This window comes from Psilocybe cubensis, chromosome 11 (genome assembly GCF_017499595.1).
Source record: "Psilocybe cubensis strain MGC-MH-2018 chromosome 11, whole genome shotgun sequence".
Lineage (NCBI taxonomy): Eukaryota > Fungi > Basidiomycota > Agaricomycetes > Agaricales > Agrocybaceae > Psilocybe > Psilocybe cubensis.
Genome location: NC_063009.1, coordinates 546,375 through 563,590, shown reverse-complemented (window position 1 = coordinate 563,590; position 17,216 = coordinate 546,375). Strand labels below are relative to the sequence as shown.

General features: G+C 46.0%; 3 protein-coding genes across 3 annotated transcripts; all 3 read left to right on the top strand.

Annotated features, from left to right (window-relative positions):
- Positions 1–85: 85 nt before the first annotated feature.
- JR316_0011333 (Alpha-glucosidase) lies at positions 86–4,425 on the top strand (the record flags this gene model as incomplete). The annotated part of the gene is made up of 22 exons (XM_047896990.1): positions 86–233; positions 289–424; positions 482–776; positions 844–992; positions 1,086–1,169; positions 1,231–1,428; positions 1,488–1,561; positions 1,644–1,744; positions 1,800–1,818; positions 1,881–1,933; positions 2,024–2,052; positions 2,132–2,195; positions 2,259–2,395; positions 2,463–2,536; positions 2,580–2,610; positions 2,674–2,843; positions 2,920–3,122; positions 3,189–3,236; positions 3,302–3,362; positions 3,442–3,617; positions 3,681–3,846; positions 3,908–4,425. The coding sequence occupies 22 exons, from the start codon at positions 86–88 to the stop codon at positions 4,423–4,425; spliced, it is 2,934 nt and encodes a 977-aa protein (XP_047743399.1).
- Positions 4,426–7,016: 2,591 nt separating this feature from the next.
- On the top strand, positions 7,017–11,518 carry JR316_0011332 (uncharacterized protein; the record flags this gene model as incomplete). Its single annotated transcript, XM_047896989.1, has 7 exons — positions 7,017–7,253; positions 7,307–7,396; positions 7,450–7,725; positions 7,777–7,809; positions 7,863–10,624; positions 10,687–11,336; positions 11,394–11,518. The coding sequence occupies 7 exons, from the start codon at positions 7,017–7,019 to the stop codon at positions 11,516–11,518; spliced, it is 4,173 nt and encodes a 1,390-aa protein (XP_047743398.1).
- Positions 11,519–14,563: 3,045 nt separating this feature from the next.
- JR316_0011331 (Lipase 2) lies at positions 14,564–16,849 on the top strand (the record flags this gene model as incomplete). Its single annotated transcript, XM_047896988.1, has 12 exons — positions 14,564–14,690; positions 14,760–14,908; positions 14,965–15,039; positions 15,106–15,166; positions 15,223–15,342; positions 15,402–15,454; positions 15,510–15,565; positions 15,635–15,686; positions 15,739–15,869; positions 15,922–16,434; positions 16,486–16,657; positions 16,718–16,849. The coding sequence occupies 12 exons, from the start codon at positions 14,564–14,566 to the stop codon at positions 16,847–16,849; spliced, it is 1,641 nt and encodes a 546-aa protein (XP_047743397.1).
- Between the last annotated feature and the right edge of the window lie 367 nt (positions 16,850–17,216).

Here is a 17,216-nt window from a genome sequence, read left to right as displayed (position 1 = left end):
GTGATAATGAAACTAATATAAACCTCCACAAAGCATGCTTTTGCCCCACTGGACAACGCTAAATAGTTCCTCATTATTCCCCGCAATGCTCAGCACTAATAGCTGGCTGCTCTGGGCAACTTGGCTGCCCGCGTTGCTAATACAAGCTGAAAGGCAACCCCTGCATTTTTTGCGACAAGAAAGTCCCGATGCCAGTAACATTACCCATAGTCTTGATGTCTCCAGTTGTCCCGGTAAGTGATGTTTACTTGGTCAGACATGATTACTCTCTGATTCAATGTATCACAGGCTACCAGCTCCATTCTCTAAAGCAGACAAACACGGGCTTGACAGCCAAACTTGGTTTGAACGGAAAGGCTTGCAATGCATTTGGCACAGATGTTGCGGATCTCACCATTCAAGTCACATACGAAACTAACTCTCGGTAAGCAGTGTTATGCCCATCTCCGTCTTTCAATGCTACAATCTTTTTTGCTTAAAGTCTTCATGTCAACATCTTCGACACCGCCAATAAGCAATTCACAGTTCCGGAATCGGTGGTCGAAAGGCCTCCAGCACCCTCCAAATCATTCCAAAAAACGTCGGACCTTGTGTTTAACCATCAACCTTCTCCTTTTGCATTTTGGATCACTCGTCGTTCGCAGCCACATGCAGCGCCCCTCTTCGACACGAGGATTGCGTCATTGCCTAAGACCCCTATCCCTGCTGTAATTCCCGACGATAACTCCACCGCCCTTAACGGCTTTCCTTTAGTTTTTGAAGATCAATATCTTCAGGTGTGAAGTTCCCTACTATATAACTTGCATTGACTCAAAAAGCCTTCGACGTTTTCATTTCCAATAGCTATCGTCCGCTCTTCCATTGAACACCAATATCTACGGCCTGGGAGAAGTTGTTGCTAGCTCCGGATTCCGCAGAAATGTGGGCCCCAATGGTGGAACAATCCAAACTATGTGGGCACGAGATATTGCTGACCCGGTTGATGAAAATATGTACGTTTTCTTCGTCGCGTTACTCACGTGATGGCGTTTCTTTAAATCTTTTGCTTGGAATGAACTGACCGATTGATTCATGGTTTTATCCAGATATGGATCACATCCAGTTTATCTTGAGCATCGTTTTGATGAAAAGACAAACACATCTCAGTCACATGGCGTTTTTTTGCTGAGGTGTGTCACCGAAAAACTTCTAGCAGGTATTTAGTGGAATTGACAAGTAATGTCTTTAAAGTGCGGCTGGTGGCGACATATTGCTTTTGACGCCACCCCAATCCAATGTTTCTCTAATTGAATATAGGATGATCGGGGGCGTTTTGGACTTTTACTTTCTTTCAGGACCCACCCCAAAGTCAGTTATCGAACAATATGGGACTTTAGTGGGTCTCCCATCTTGGCAACCTGTGTGGGGCTTTGGTTTCCATCTTTGCCGGTACGTTGAGGAATCAGGATTAATTTTTACGTGTGTCTTCAACTGAGACATCTCTTCAGCTGGGGTTACGAAAACCTTGCCGATGTTCGAAGCCAAGTGACCAATATGCGTGCTGCAAATATCCCGCTGGAAGGTCTGTTCGGGCCTCCTTCATTCCAGACCCACCGAGTCATTTGTATCCACTGTTAATCATCCTTCTTAATATCTTTTTTCAGTTATGTGGAACGACATCGATTTATACCATGCCGTTCGTGATTTTACCGCTGACCCTGTCAGCTTCCCTCCCGATGAAATGCGCACGTTCATTCGGGAATTGGTGTGTTGTGCACTTCTTTGTCCTTGAACTTTCCCGTTTAATCTGTTTCCCGTAGAATGCAAACAATCAGCACTGTAAGGAAATCTGATTTTTACGCATTGACATGGCAATCTGATGGCGCCATCAATCCCGCCAGACATCCCTATCGTTGATGCGGCCATCCCGAAACAGATCAATGCGACCGATATTGTACGTGATCCTTCACGTTCCCTTATTTCTTTTGGCGATTTGTTTGACTCGCGTAGTGGAGCTGATTATGGTCATGTTTTCTATTTCTAGTATGATCCCTACACAAAAGGAGTTGAAAAGTAAGCTTCCGTTTACATGCTCCGCGTCTTTGATTCCCGACTCCCCGCCGTTACTTATCGTGGACTCTGCTGCCCTTAGAGGTGTTTTTATCACCAACCCGGATGGCACTGAGTATGTTGGGCAGGTGTGGCCGGGGTATACGGTTTGTGACGTCCTTTCTGGTTGGATCATTTCAAGTCTTGACGTACCTCTCCGCGCCCAAAAGGTGTTCCCTGATTGGTTCCAGAAAAACACCCAAGATTGGTGGACAGAATCGTTCCGCAACTGGAGCAAATTAGGGATCGAGTTCTCCGGGATATGGCTCGATATGAATGAGGCTAGCTCGTTCTGTGACGGGTCTTGGTGAGGGTACATTTTTGAGAGTGACAGTAGTGCTTTCCCGCTGATAATTTTCACCCTCATTTCGCAGTGGTACTGGTGCGGATCTCAGCAACACTAGTCCTCCTTTCATCCTCCCGGGCGAACCGGGCAACCCGGTATTGGGTCAGTTGTTTTTAGATTCGTGACATACTTCTATGTTCTGAAGGTCTGTCTATTATTGTAGACTACCCGGAATGGTATGTGCAACGATTAATATCTATCTGGTTGATCGCATCTCACTTTTAAACCAATGTATCAAGTTATAACTCTACAGTTCATGGTCCCAGTGGAAACATCACTGTCAATGGAACACTGACCTGTAACTTGGATACTGCGACGGTTGCGCTCTCTGGCTTGAGCAGGCGTGGGTTAGGTGCGGGGAAGCAGACAAATGTCGATCTTAATACGCCTCCCTATGCAATTCATAATGGTGAGTTATACCATGGAGCTATATACCCTGGCAATCATCTTCGTGTCACTTACGAAAACTTGTTGACGCGCCCCAGGAAACGGGCGTTTATCTATCCATGCGCTGGCCACCAATGCCACACACGTAGATGGGCAGGTGGAGCTAGATGTTCATAATCTTTGGGGATTGATGGAAGAAAAAGCCACGAACATTGCGGTCCAATCTATCATTCCAAATAAAAGACCGTTCTTGATTAGTCGCTCGACGTTCCCTTCGTCAGGAAAATGGACAGGACACTGGGTATGTTTTGATTATCACAAGAACATTTACTCCAAATGTTTCCACTTGCTGATTCTTGCTTCGAAGTTGGGTGATAACTTCAGCCTGTGGTCCTACCTCCGGTACAGCATCGCAGTAAGTGCCCACAATCAAACTGGCTCGTGTTATTCCCGTGCATTAATCCCACCGCTTCCAAATAGGGAGTTCTCCAATTCCAGTTGTTCCAGATTCCCTTCGTTGGTGCAGACACGTGTGGTTTTAGTGCGTTTGCTTTTGGCTCTTCTTTGCTACCGCATTTCATCCGAAGTTATTGACTGGGCGATTTCTTCCTCGATCGCAGATGGGAACACCGATGAGGAGTTGTGCAACCGTTGGATGCAGCTCTCCGCCTTCACCCCGTTCTTCCGTAATCACAACATTAAAGGAGCCATATCACAAGAACCCTATCGATGGGACAGCGTCGCAAATGCTTCGCGAACCGCCATCGCCATTCGGTATTCTCTGCTTCCCTACTGGGCAAGTCAAATTTCTTCGTTCGTTTTTGACTTGTGAGATTGATGTGCGATGGACCGGTTGCAGTATACTCTCTTTGCCAATTCGTCTACTACCGGGACGCCACCGGTGCGAGCGCTGTTCTATGAGTTCCCGGATGAGCCAGAGCTCTTCAGCGTGGACGCACAGTTCTTGGTTGGCGGTGACATCCTCGTCACTCCGGTTTTACTGCCCAACGCTACGACAGTATCAGGTAATAATGTTTCTTTTTGTTTTCCTCCAAACCGAGTTGAGAACGTATTTCATAATGGCAGGGGTATTCCCCGGACGTGGATCGGTGATCTGGCGCGATTGGTACACCCACGATGTCCTCAAGACTACACCTGGTCAGCCAACCACACTTTCTGCTCCGCTAGGCCACATCAACGTCCACATCCGCGGTGGGTCTGTTATCCTTCTGCACGCCCAACCAGCGTACACGATTGAGGAGACTCGCCAAGGCCCGTTCTCTCTCCTCGTATCCCTCAATGCACAAGGTCTAGCACAAGGCAGTGCTTACCTCGATGACGGCATCAGCAACCCACCCGGACCTAGTCGAAACCTCGTGTTCAAGGCGACCAAAAACGAGCTCACTGTCAGTGGATCTGGTGGGTTCCAGGTGGGACCGAAATTGCAGGATATCACCATTCTGGGCGTCGGGTCTAAGCCGAAGTCTGTTTCTGCGAATAACCGAATCGTGTCGTCGTGGACGTATGCTCCTCAACAGGCCAAGCTTGTCGCACTTGGGGTTAATGTGACGTTGAATCAGCCTTTGACGCTCAAATGGAACTGAGGTTATCGGCGACTGGTTAATTTTGTTCGCAATAATTGTTTTTGCCACCTCTGTTTCGACTTTCATATTCGTGATAGTTACAGATGCTTAGTAACGATTAAAAGCCCGTTGAGTTGGCGGAGTATCGACCTGACAGCTGTGAAGTCAAATAAAATATTTGAAAGTCTGAAAATCCTTGGTGCCAATTTTCTTGAAGAAAAATTTGCGAGCGCAATCAAGTTAGGAACTCTGCGCTGTACAACTCTGTAAGAACAGAGACATCTGATCAACGACGGTGCAGTTTGCAGCGACTGTAATTCTGCGTTAGTTGTAGCTGGACGTAGTTTTGCCGTTTGCCATTTAGTCTATGAAGAAATCCTGCAGTAATTTGCATCCCACGTCGTTAAATCAAGATTATCAAGTTAGTGTCTATGGACCGGGAAAATGCGAATTTCATTTTCCAACTTACGCAAAACGTTCAACAAGATTCCAACGGATTGACGAAAAACGCCTTTCAACTACTACTTTACACTAAGGCAGGGCATACTATTTGACTGCAGAATGGACTGGAATAAGCATTTAAGGCCCAGGTAAATTAAATAGACGTGGCATTGCCGTTCGGTGTATCGCAAATATGGCGCCTGGAGATAATCCAGATTTATGCCACCACATAGCATAAGTATATTACAGAATCCAGATGAAAGGCTACCTGATTTTGACTCTCGTAACACAATTCTGCAATAACGTGGCACTGGCTTGGATCTGAATCTGGGCTTCCCGCCGGAGCGTTACGAAGCAAATGTCGTGGTGGAGGAGCTTTAGACCGGGACTTCACGAAACAGATACTTACACTTTGCGCCGCAGAACGGCGTTCTTGTGTTTCGCCAGACATGAATTTCATTGTGAGCGTTCATTCTACCCGAGCAGAATACAGTGCTCATCTTGACTTTATGGCCTTTGCCGATAGGTTGTTCTGATAAAATTTTGATTCTCCGGACAGATGGATTTTGGCGAACTGTCTTCGTTCATTCCCGTAGCGCTAAAATCATTCTAAGCGGTGGTATAGTCAAGGCCCCTTTAATTGTTCAAGCAGTTAAGCAAAGGATTTCAAATATACGCTGCGCGACCCAGGAGCTACAAGGCAGATTTTCTGCATGAAAAGCTTCAAGGACATTGAAAAGTTGACTAAGGTTTCGATCCAGATAAATAAAGTTCGTTTAGTTGGCGTCGAATCGCAACTGGTGCATCTCCAACCAGACTTTGGAGTATTCCGTTTTTGAATATAGATTATCCTCCACGAAATTCACAATAAAGGTCATATGCTTTGTCTCGTGTTATGAGCCAACGCTTAAAGGTGAAGTGGGGCCGTCAGGCGATCAGTGCAAAGCACCCCGTGTGATGTTAGTCTAAAAATAGGAACGCGATGAATAGCAACAATCACCAAGGCTGGATGGATTGTCTAAGGAAATAAAAGTAGAATAGACATAGATATATAAGGATACATTAATATCAACGATCCAGGGTAACCTTCGTGTTTTATAGAGATAAATGAAGCAAAATTGACAAATCTATCGTTTGACGCCCATGCTGAGTTGTACTGATAGCCCATCAAATTTATGGCATAAGTGTTAGAACAATGAAGGCAGCGATGTCTAGACAAATATCTTCAAATCTTTATTTTTATTCCCGCTGTAGAATTTAGTAACTTGTAGGGTGATCTCTTAGCGATTTCCTAACGTTTTACGAGACGGCATCATTTCTGAATCGAAGAACTCGTCTTTGGCGCTTAGGAGGGTAAAGGGGCGATTGTGTTTCTGGCATTTCTCCACAAAAGAAATAATGTAATTCATCAGTGTCAGAAATATCGATGTCATTGGTAAGAACTATGGAGATGATATTGCATGGCTTCAGAAGCGTCACATTGGATAAGGCAGAGTCAACACCGCCGCGGGAGGACAAGAGACTTGCCTTGCTTCCAAGAAAGTAATCCATGAAGCTTAAACTAAACAGATACATCATTACAATTGTATATATTGTATATGGACCTGAAATACTGTAGAATGTGGGTAGAATGGCCCGTATCTAGGAAGATCTGTACCTCTCTCGCAATCCATGAAGATTCCACCAAACTCGAAAATAATAACTGGAATGATGATAATATGTTCGAATTAGTTGCATTTTCGCCATTTCTACAGTGCACTTTGCTCACCATTTTTTCACCTCTTAATAGACACAACAGTCCGGGTATAGTATGATTTCCACAATTCCTGTACATATATTATTACTAATGCTTACTTGAACGCCTCTGAAAAGTAGATTTCTTTCCACCACTCATCTTTTCTATCTATGGAATACGCCTCATTGTTCATAGAATAACTTGTGTATATCAAAGATAGGGGAGGATAGGGGCACGGATGTGAGTCACGCCGCTAAATTGAAAACGTGCAAAAAACGCGTGGAAGAAAAATGGCACTGCATTACGTAACGCGACACACACACAAGTTTGGGAGGGCACCCATTGTTCGTTCTATTCTCGCTTGACTTCACTTTGCTATTCATGAGTCCATGACATTCCTTGCTACTCACACTTGTTTATCTTTCAATAAAGGAAGATGATGAAAAGCTACACACTAGAGAACTGGGATGGCCGACTATCGAATCCGGAGCCGTTGGATACGCAGAATTCCACGCAGGGCCCCTCGAGCATATGGGACAGCCGATCCCATGTTTTGGCAAAGCAGAGTGAAAAAGTGAAGGCGACGAACGATATCTCGACAGCCATCACTGAATCTATACACCATAACAATGTGACAAACTACTCAGAGGCAGCCATCAGCTCAAGCTCAACTGTGAGCGGGTCACCGTTGTTTGCGTCAGACTTGATGCTAATCTTACTATACAGAATGACGGAAGCAACACCGGAAGAAAAGCGCGTGTATTCGGACTTGCCGACTATGAGAACACGACAGAGAATATGTCACCAGCAAATAGAGTTAGTATGCTTGAGCGATTCTATTATTGTTTCCTCTCACGAATTACTTGCAGATGAAGCCCACCCCTCCGGACGAAGCAATAAACGCGTCAAATAGGTCACAAAAAACCTCTAGAATCTTTGTACCTGTTGAAAACTCCCTTCTGCATGCATTTCATGCTCATGTCGCGCCTACGTCACCCGCACTTGCCAAAAAGTTGGAAGCTACTCTTTTTCGACTGCCCTCGCCGACTCCTAAGAGAGACATCGAAGTAATATCATTACATTCGACAGACGCAGAAGGAGATGACGATGACGAAGTAGAGGTGATCGATATACAGAGGTTATTGGTGAGTTGGCACTAGGATTCATTATTCACTTGTTCACAGCTTATCTCACAGGTTTCCCCTACTAAAGTAAACACAGAACCAGAAGTATGTATTTTTATTTGTGTAGATTATCATTCATTTGACCGCTTTTACAACAGAACAGAGTCCCATCGCCTGCTTACTCTGGACATAATTCACTTTTTTCACCATCGCCTTCAGAGCGCATAGGATCTTCCGGACCCCTGTTCACTCCCGAGCCCCCGTCTGCCAAACCCCCTCCCGTAGTTAAGCGTCAAGTGGCATTGTACGTCGATGTTCCTCCCCTGCGCGGACCTATATCAGCCTACAAATGGATGTCCCATCCTACCAAGAAAGCTCGTTCCCACAAGCCTCCTCCCGTAACGTACCATGGAACTCTGGAGGACGCCTATCTGGCGTTGGCAGAGAACAGCAAATTCTGTGATGTACGAAGCGCGACAAAGAAGGCGAAGAAGAAGAAGAAGCCTGAAGAGTTAGAATCCAAACCTCCACAAAACGCAATCGCTAGCTCATCCAAGCACCCTATTGTCATCGATCTCACGTCGAATGTCGAAAGCTCTTCATTCGTGTCAAAATTGAAGATCAAGAAACGTGTTCATAAAGACGATGGGCCCTATCAGAACCCCGCAAAGAAACAGAAGCGCGGGCACACACGCGTCGATATCGATCTGACCACACCGGATGGCGGCAACTCTGTGGCAGAATCTACACCTCAACCTGTACCGATAATGCCGCAACCCAAGGTCGGTATATCAAAGTCTGTAATTACTGATGAGAAAGAGAACACTGGTCCGACTGTCCTCAATGTGAAAATGGTGAAACCTATTGCCTTCGAGATGTGGGACTTCAACATTAGACATCTGCGAAACTGGATCAAGCAGCAACGGCATTCAAATTCATTCAGCCCCTCTGCTACAGATGGCTCCCCTTCTAGGAGGAGGACCGGATCTTTAAATCGAGAAACACCTTGGTTTTATCGGATTCCTGCTCAACCATTGTTAGATGAAGAAGAAATCTCTGTTGGGGGGAAGATACCTACCAGTTGGGATATGGACGGTGGATATACAGATGATTCGGACGAGGATGAATTTGAGATAGCCCAGTCTCATCCAGAGCAGCAGGAGTATTCTCCCAAAATCGATCTTGCAGCTCAGTATCGTAAGAAGGAGAAGGAGAAGTCGTCAAAGGGAAAAACTGTAGCCAAACCTCAGTCTCATGGAGCTTACAAGTCAATCTCTCCTTCCTCCTCCACGGATTCGACGCAACAATCTCAACCAACGCAATCGCTCACTCAGCTCGTCAAGGATGCTTTGGGTACAGTGCCACAGCCAGGACAGAGCTCTCAGCTCGACGAAGCCCTTGGCCCATCTACGCCATCCGCCAAAGCCCTTGGAAAGCGAAAGGCGATCGACAATGAACCATACGAAGCTGACCGACCATTCCGAACTTTTGGACTTCTTTCCTCTCATCATGATGCTACCTCCCAATTCCAGTCCAATGTATCTAATACCAACGCTGGCAGTGCCCATGGAGCTTTCAGAAAGTCCAACTCCGACGATATTTTCATTCACAATTATGTTCGCTCACCCTCTCCTATCCTCCAGCCAGGTTCATCATCCACGGCTGTACCTGCCAGTCTAGATAATAATGGACAGATTTTGTCAACACTATACGCCCTGAGCGATGGACTTGATCACGACAAAGCTCCATTTGCATCGACCTTTGATGGCACGGAACCTGAATTGGGTTATCCGTGGGATTTGGGTGTTCCCCCTCAAAATGAATATCAATATGAGACGATCGATCCCTCCCTACTGGTAGAAAGTTCTGTGATCGAGCCTGAGGCACCAGAAATCTCAGAACCCCTGCTTGAATACGCAGACGACTTTCCTCCCAGCGATGATGACAACGGCGACGTCGGGACGCAATCGACTGCTCCTGTCGCAGGCCCTTCTGGGGTACAAGCTCGCTCGGCGTCATCCAGCAATATCGTATTCCCATCTTCCTCTTCGGAGAACACCCCTGACCGCGAGTACGAACCGCCACAAGCAGCATCGATATATCAATATCTGAAGAAACGAAAGCGGCATGTATCTATCTCTTCGGACTCATCGGATTCGGATGATGACACGCCGTTGGCGGACGTGTTGGCAGTCAAATCGAGGGAGAAACCGACATCTTCAGCGTCCGTCGTTCCTGATAACGATTTGGAGCGTCCCGCGAAACGAAAGAAACGACGCGCGTCATCTTCATCGTTGAATGCCTCGGATGCTTTGCCGGATATCGTATACGTGTCTTCAAATGGGAGGCATATCAGTAAGGGAAAGGTGAAAGCTGTGGATAAAGCATTGGCAGATGAAGAATGTGCGCCTTCTATGAAAACGTCCCTACCACGTATCGCTTTACCGAAACGGAAGTCGCGGCGCGCATCATCTACCTCATTCCATGATGTCGATCACGACCATGGACTCGCTAGAAACGAACATGCTCCCTCGCCTACGCCTGCAGCTGATGTCGGAGTGAAGGACGGTCTGCAAGAGAACGAAGTTAAGCTGGACAAGGAAACTGTTCGAATTCTGCCAAAACGACAGCGGACACAACGCAAGTTGCAGGACTTTGTTGAGGTCGATGAGTTCCTTAGAAAAGAGGGCTTCGGGGATGGATTGCCGTTGCCACCCAAGGCGGAAGTTGCGCCCAAACCAGCGCGAAAGGAGCGCGGCGATCCACTGTCATCAAAGGATAGATATCGACAAGAAAATGAGAACTGGCCTCGGGAAGAGGTATCATTGTACTGTCACCAGTGCAGGAATAGAACATCTATCCTCAAGATGGTTTGTCCTGCATGCGATTCCAAGTTTTGCCTTCGTTGTCTGACAACCCGGTATGAGTTTTTTGTTGGTCATGTTAATCTTTGAATATGTTGATTAATTCTTGTGAAATCAGGTATCCTGATGAGCTTTTTTATGATGGCATCGAAATCGTTTGGGCGGACAACTGTCCGCGTTGCTTAGAATTTTGTAACTGTACCGCCTGCTGTAAAAAACGAGGAGAGACATACGTCTCGTCCCGTAAACGGCCTCCCGGCAATCGTCCTTTACCATCCTCGCCACCACCCGACATACTGCCGCACTACACCCTTCCTGCCTCACATACAGCACAACCCCGCCATGCGACACCTCCTGATCTGACCCAAAATGCCCAATATTTTGCAACCATGTACGATCTCAACGGAAAGCGTGTCGGAGCGACGTATACATCGGTAGATGCCTTCTCCAACATCGGTGTCGTCCCTGCTTTGCCCAGTATCCCGGTGACAAAGAAAGCGCACATATTTGTGGGAGCGGTGCAACGTTCATGGGGCATCTCCAAGCGTTCGGTGGCCAAATATCTTCACTCGCTGCCAGCCCTTAAGCAAACCAAGCGAGCCAAGAAGAAAAGCAAGGAGCAACGTAAGTTACGGCACTTCGTTGGCAGCGACACGTTTGCGCTCTATCGTCCGGAACCCAAGCCATACGATCCGTTTGGCGACCTGTCCTCTCTATCGTCTCTCAGTTCTTCGGAAGATGAAGGTGAAGAGCCTGAAGCTGATGTGGGTACGCAGCTTGTTTTTTTTCCTTGCTAAATTCTCATTTTCTGAAATTCTATTATAGAAACTTTCGGCCCTCCCAACCTGTCCAACGATGACCTTTCCTTTGCCATAAGCCTTGGATTGCAGGCCTGCGGTGTCGTACGCATTGATGCCACTGGACCCGTACACACTTTTACCTCTGTGTAACATATTGCTAATTTGTGGTTCATCGCTAATCTTTTTTCAACATTGTATCATATTCACCTATTTTGCATCTGCATTCCCCTGTTGTATATCTTGCTGTCGCTTTTTGTGCAGCACGCATGGTCGTTATTTCTTTCATCATTTGTACATAGGTTACGTGCGAAGATTGCTACGCACAATGTTTGACAAGCTATAACTGTTTTCCTTTCTACTGTTGAAATTTTTTGAGCGTGAAATATCTGTATCTGACCTTGAAGGTAGTGAACGGCATGCTCTCTAAAATCTTCTCTGTGCGCCAATAGTCGCTCAGAGCATTGGCGTCTTACCACTATCGAATCACATGATTGTAGATTTCCCCAAAGAGTCAATCACCGCTCTGCGCAACCGCTCAAGATGTTTCTTGCACACAATCAAGCAAAACGATGAATAGTAAGACTGCTTTAACCATTCTTACACACCCTGTCAGACTGTTTAAATATCCTTTCCCATCATATAGCATTCGTGGACCTACAATATGTCGTACGTGGAAGACACCTTCAATCTTGGGTTCTTATTTTCCTACGTACTTGGTGCACCTGCAGCTCATATTGTGGTCACTATAGCATCAACGTAATTGAAGCGCGACGATGCACCCAATGCCGACCATAACACAGGCCATCCGAGGTCATATTCTTTGTCCCGTTTGAGTTAGTAACGGGATCATTCGTACGACGAGGAGTATGAAGTAGCTCTGTAGGCCAGCACCAGCACTTAACGATCAGGCAGGCAAGGTAAACACAGGTGAATGTGGGCCAGGCGTTTGTCAGTTACGGCGGCTCTTCCAGATAGTTCTATGGTCGACATTCATGGAAAGGAGGTGGTTCAACACCACAGAAAGGAGGCGGCTCAACATCACAGAGATGAGGTGGCTCAGCACCACAGACAGGGGGTAATTTAAATCACAAAAAAGAGGATTGACACGAACTACAGAGTCTAGTATCCCCCCTTTATATGGGTAAAAGTCCATGGAAAGGTCGCACGAGTAGCGACCGCTGATAGAACTTTGGCCGGTCTCAACGACAGATTCGGTGAATTGGTCATCCAGACGTTGCGTTGGACCACCTGAACAATCGCAAAACGTGAGTATCCGTTGTATTTTTCTGGCGCACAATCTTACACTTCTTTATCTTTTCTCAGGTCCAAAGAAACTTTCGTTGATGGTGATGTCGTTGCTTGTATGCTACGCGCGATAAAAGACGTTTAAAATGATTCTTCCGGTGCAGTGGATGAGGTTAAGAGATACGGTAAAAATCAGAGAAGACGGAGAACTGATGGTGATTGATTGGATGACGGTGAGATATTCCTCAGTTGGATCGAAGCTTGTCAGTAATGTTGCTTACACTTCTGGGAGATAGATCTTTGCGAACTCAGTAATTTACAGGATTTTGGGTCTCTCCAGAGCAACTTGAAGGACGTAATTTGAATTATCAGGATGTTTCTGGCGTAGTTGTGCTTTGGAGTCCCAGATATTATTGTGAGTAATCCACCGTGGAATTAGTCTTTATTTTGATACATCATTATGGAAAGACGCAGATGTTCCGCCTGCATTAGTCACATCATCTGTAAACGCCGGTAACAGAGCAAGTAGTGGTAAGACAGCTGCAGAAGCATCATCTTTCATCAAGGTGAGAATATCCATTCCAAGCGCACGAAAATTTTACTTCTTCTAGCCAGATATCTTATCAAGGTATGACAAAGTTCATGAAACACCCTATACGCAATCCAGGACTGTTTAATTTTTTCTTAAGCATCCTGACCATACGAGTAGAGAAATGCTCTGACGACTCGTTCTACGAAGTCATTGCCAGAGAGCGCCCTGGAATGCCAAGGCGAAACTTAAGCTATAAAATCTCAGTTAATTATGGCATTTCCATAAAGTGTCAGTGCCTTGGGAGTAACCATGTTGGCATCGCATCGGACGCCATGATATGGGTTTCACGGGTGTCGAAGTCCTACTCAAGGTTCCGACGTCAGCCATGATTATCGTTTTTGCACTCCCCCAGTACCCAATCATATGCTGCGAACGGGATCTGTTCACCCGACCAGTATTTGCGATATCAGCTTCGGACCCACGATAACTGCATTCTGAGCCACAGTCTCATTTTACGAGGTTGAAGGCTCAGGCTGTCCAGTAGTAGGCGAGATAGAAGCGCATAAAATATTTCCATCTGTCAATCCATAATATGATTTCCGCATCTTCAAGTTACTGGGCTCTCATTGGCATATCAAACTCTATCCATGACCAGGAGCAATGCTCTCTTTCCCTTACAAACAACCTTAACTGCATGATTATCACTGGTGACTACGTCAGACTTCCGCGACCAATTATGGATTGAGCCAAGAAAATGGCAACAAAACCAGTGACGCGCAAGATGAGGAACCATGTGACTCACGCGTGTATTACATAATACCGGATTTTGCCGGGCTCGCACGATAATATGCAACTTGGACTTGAACGCTTCTTCATCGATACATCAATCTTCAATCCCATTTTTCGGCACCCAGTCTGACACCCATCTATGGGACAACATATCGTCCTTCCTTATCTTTGACGCGATACGCCACTGCTTTACGCTCGTACGTAGCATGCATTTCAAATGTACGAATTTCGGCTGTTGTCCTAGGCTATTTTCAGATATAGTGGAGTTGCTCGCCAGCCTGAGCTTGCAGACTTTGGGAGGCTCGTGACACCATAATTCCCCCACAGACCCCGTTCAAAAACCAACGGTGACGATATTCTTCTGTAATTCTTCCTCTTAAATTGGTCTGTGTATTTGTAGAGCGGGATATCTATGACGCATGTCGACACCCATCTTACCGAACCAAGACTGAGGCTGTCATGGTGTCTGTCGGAAGTATTTTGGAACTCGTGGCATGAGAACTACATACTGCTTGTATCGACAGGATGATCCATTTATTACAGAACTATCAACTCATATCCGTTTCTCCCCGGCTATATAAAGTCACCTCTTGCCTTTGTGACTTTCTTCAGAGTATTCACTGCGACCTATGGCGCACAGGATAAACTACTATATACTCTCCCTGCTTCTTCTCTTATTGCCTCAAACTTTTGTGCTAGGCAATCTCATACCAAGAAAGACAGGTCCTCGCATAAGCACCACAGTGACCTTGGATTGTACGTTTTTTTACGTTACTTTTTAATCGCAATCGCATCAACGCTAATCATTTGAATTGATTTTTGTAGATGGTACATTTAAGGGCAGGCACAATAAGACCAGTGGGATATTTTCGTTTCGAGGCATAAAGTTTGCAGATCCTCCAACCGGGGATATGCGATGGACCGCCCCTGTTTCTCCTCCTTCCCAAAACCTGGGCAATGTTAATGCTACTAAGGTTGGCCATATTTTATGAGGATTACTCAGGGATAGCACTAATTTTTGGCCGTCAAGTTTGGTCTCTCATGCGTTCGAACAAATCAAATTCTTGTGAAGAACGAGACGTCCGAGGATTGCCTATTTGCGAATGTCAGTCTCAATTTTTCTCGTGTTTTGCATTTTGTTAGGGAATCTAGCTAAGCAAACGCATTATAGATCTTCGTGCCTAACAATACACATGTCAACGATAAGCTCCCAGTACTAGTATGGTTCCATGGTATGGCGTGTTTCTCTTTCAATATCACGATCGTCCATCTCACGTTAGCTATGCAGGTGGGGGATTCCAGATTGGCACTACACATGAGTTCCATCCAGATTTACTCATGGCATCAAGCTCCCAACCATTCATTTTTGCGTCATTTGAATACCGACTTGGCCAGTTTGGCTTCTTAGGTTTGTAGCAGCTACTATCCACATGAACATCCAGAAGATAATCACGTCCTCGGTTCCAGGAGGATCTGAAATCGCCGAAAGTGGGGCAATAAACGCTGGATTTTTGGACCAGGTATGATCTTTGACTATGCATTGTAGAGCTGACTACAGCTAACTCTGACTACAAGAGGGCAGCTCTTAAATGGGTCCAAAGATACATTGGTCAATTTGGAGGGGACAGCGGGTGAGCAACGATCCATAAAATCCATAATGAGATACATTACTTCTCATCTTTATTTGAATCTAATGCCAGCCACGTCACAATCTGGGGACAATCAGCAGGAGCTGGTTCAATAATGTACCATGTAAGTGTGCGCAGATATTGATGTTGATCTAGGCTCTGATTCCTTTTATCAGCTCATGGCAAACAATGGAGACACCGAAGGCCTCTTTCATGCAGCAATAATGGATAGTCCTCCTCTTGTCTATACCCCGGCATTCAACGATGACTACGACGAAGGCATCTTTCAGCAATTTGCAGAGCTAGCGTGGGTTTATCATATTTTTATATGTGCGTATCATTACCTGACATCATTCTAGAGGATGCGGAAACGGGACGACTGCTGCGAAGGACGGACAGCTGAACTGTCTTCGTAAACTCACTAGCACCAAGTTGGCAAAGGCCGGAAGCAGTTTGCTGGCTGCCCGGCCAGATACCCTATTCCTTTTCGCCCCCGTTGTCGATAACATCCTTATTAAGGAAAGACCAGTTGAAGCCTACAAGGCTGGTCGATTTGCCCATGTTCCCGTCATTGCAGGCTCAAATACAGACGAAGGCGCTCATTGGTCTTCCACTGTTCCGGATCCTGCGGCCAATACATCTTTCCCGAACGCAACAGAAACCACTGTCTTTAATTTCCTAGTCGGACAGTATCCTAGTCTGACTAGTGAAACGATCACAACCACAGGATTTTCTCTTTATCCTTTGGAAAGCTTCGGTGGCAACGTCAGTCTGCAGGGTCAGCAGATGTACGGCGAGGCTAGATATATTTGCAGCGCTTTGATGTCGACTCCTGCCGTTCCGGCCTTTGGGAACTCTGCATACCAATATCGGTGAGCCGTGTGTCCGGTTCCAATATTTTGTACACACTGATCACGTCGCAGCTACGATAATCCTCATCTAGGTTCCCATCATAAGGATGAACTTCAAGCGTACTTTAGCCCTTCTTTAGATGCAGACGATGATGATTTAGCACTCTTCGAGACCATGAGAGAATATATAACATCGTTTGTGACTACAGGCAAGCCAGTGTCAAAATCTGGGCCGGAATGGAAGGTTAGTCCCTCATTTGTAATTCCTGATACCTGGTGGTTGAACCTTATACTGTTTGTATAGCCGGTAGGCAGCGATTCTGGACTGTCTCGCATCGTATTCAACCCCCAAAATTCTGCGATGGAAGAAGTTGACAACGCGCTTACGACTCGATGTGATTTCTGGCATGGGATAACTGACGAAGTTTTGACCTAGAGAATCTTTTATGGACATCATTGCAATGTGATTTTACGGGAGACATTTCAATGGATCAACGGGGTCGGTTCGAAACTAGGCTTGTACATATAGGAACATCCTATTATAGTTGTACAAAAGCATTAAATTATTCAAAGCGGACATTGTAGTAAAGGTTTTCCTCACTGAATCCGGCGATTAGTAGCACCTACAATGACCTACAATCTTTCGGTAACTCATATGCACCGGCCAACATCCGGTTATCAAAGCGGCAGGGTTTCGCCCACAAAACTGGATTAAAAGCTCGCGCTCAGGAATCAGTTCTCCCACTTAGCCACCACCTCTCACCACCTCTCACCACCTATCTTTTCCTTGGTAATCCCCACTA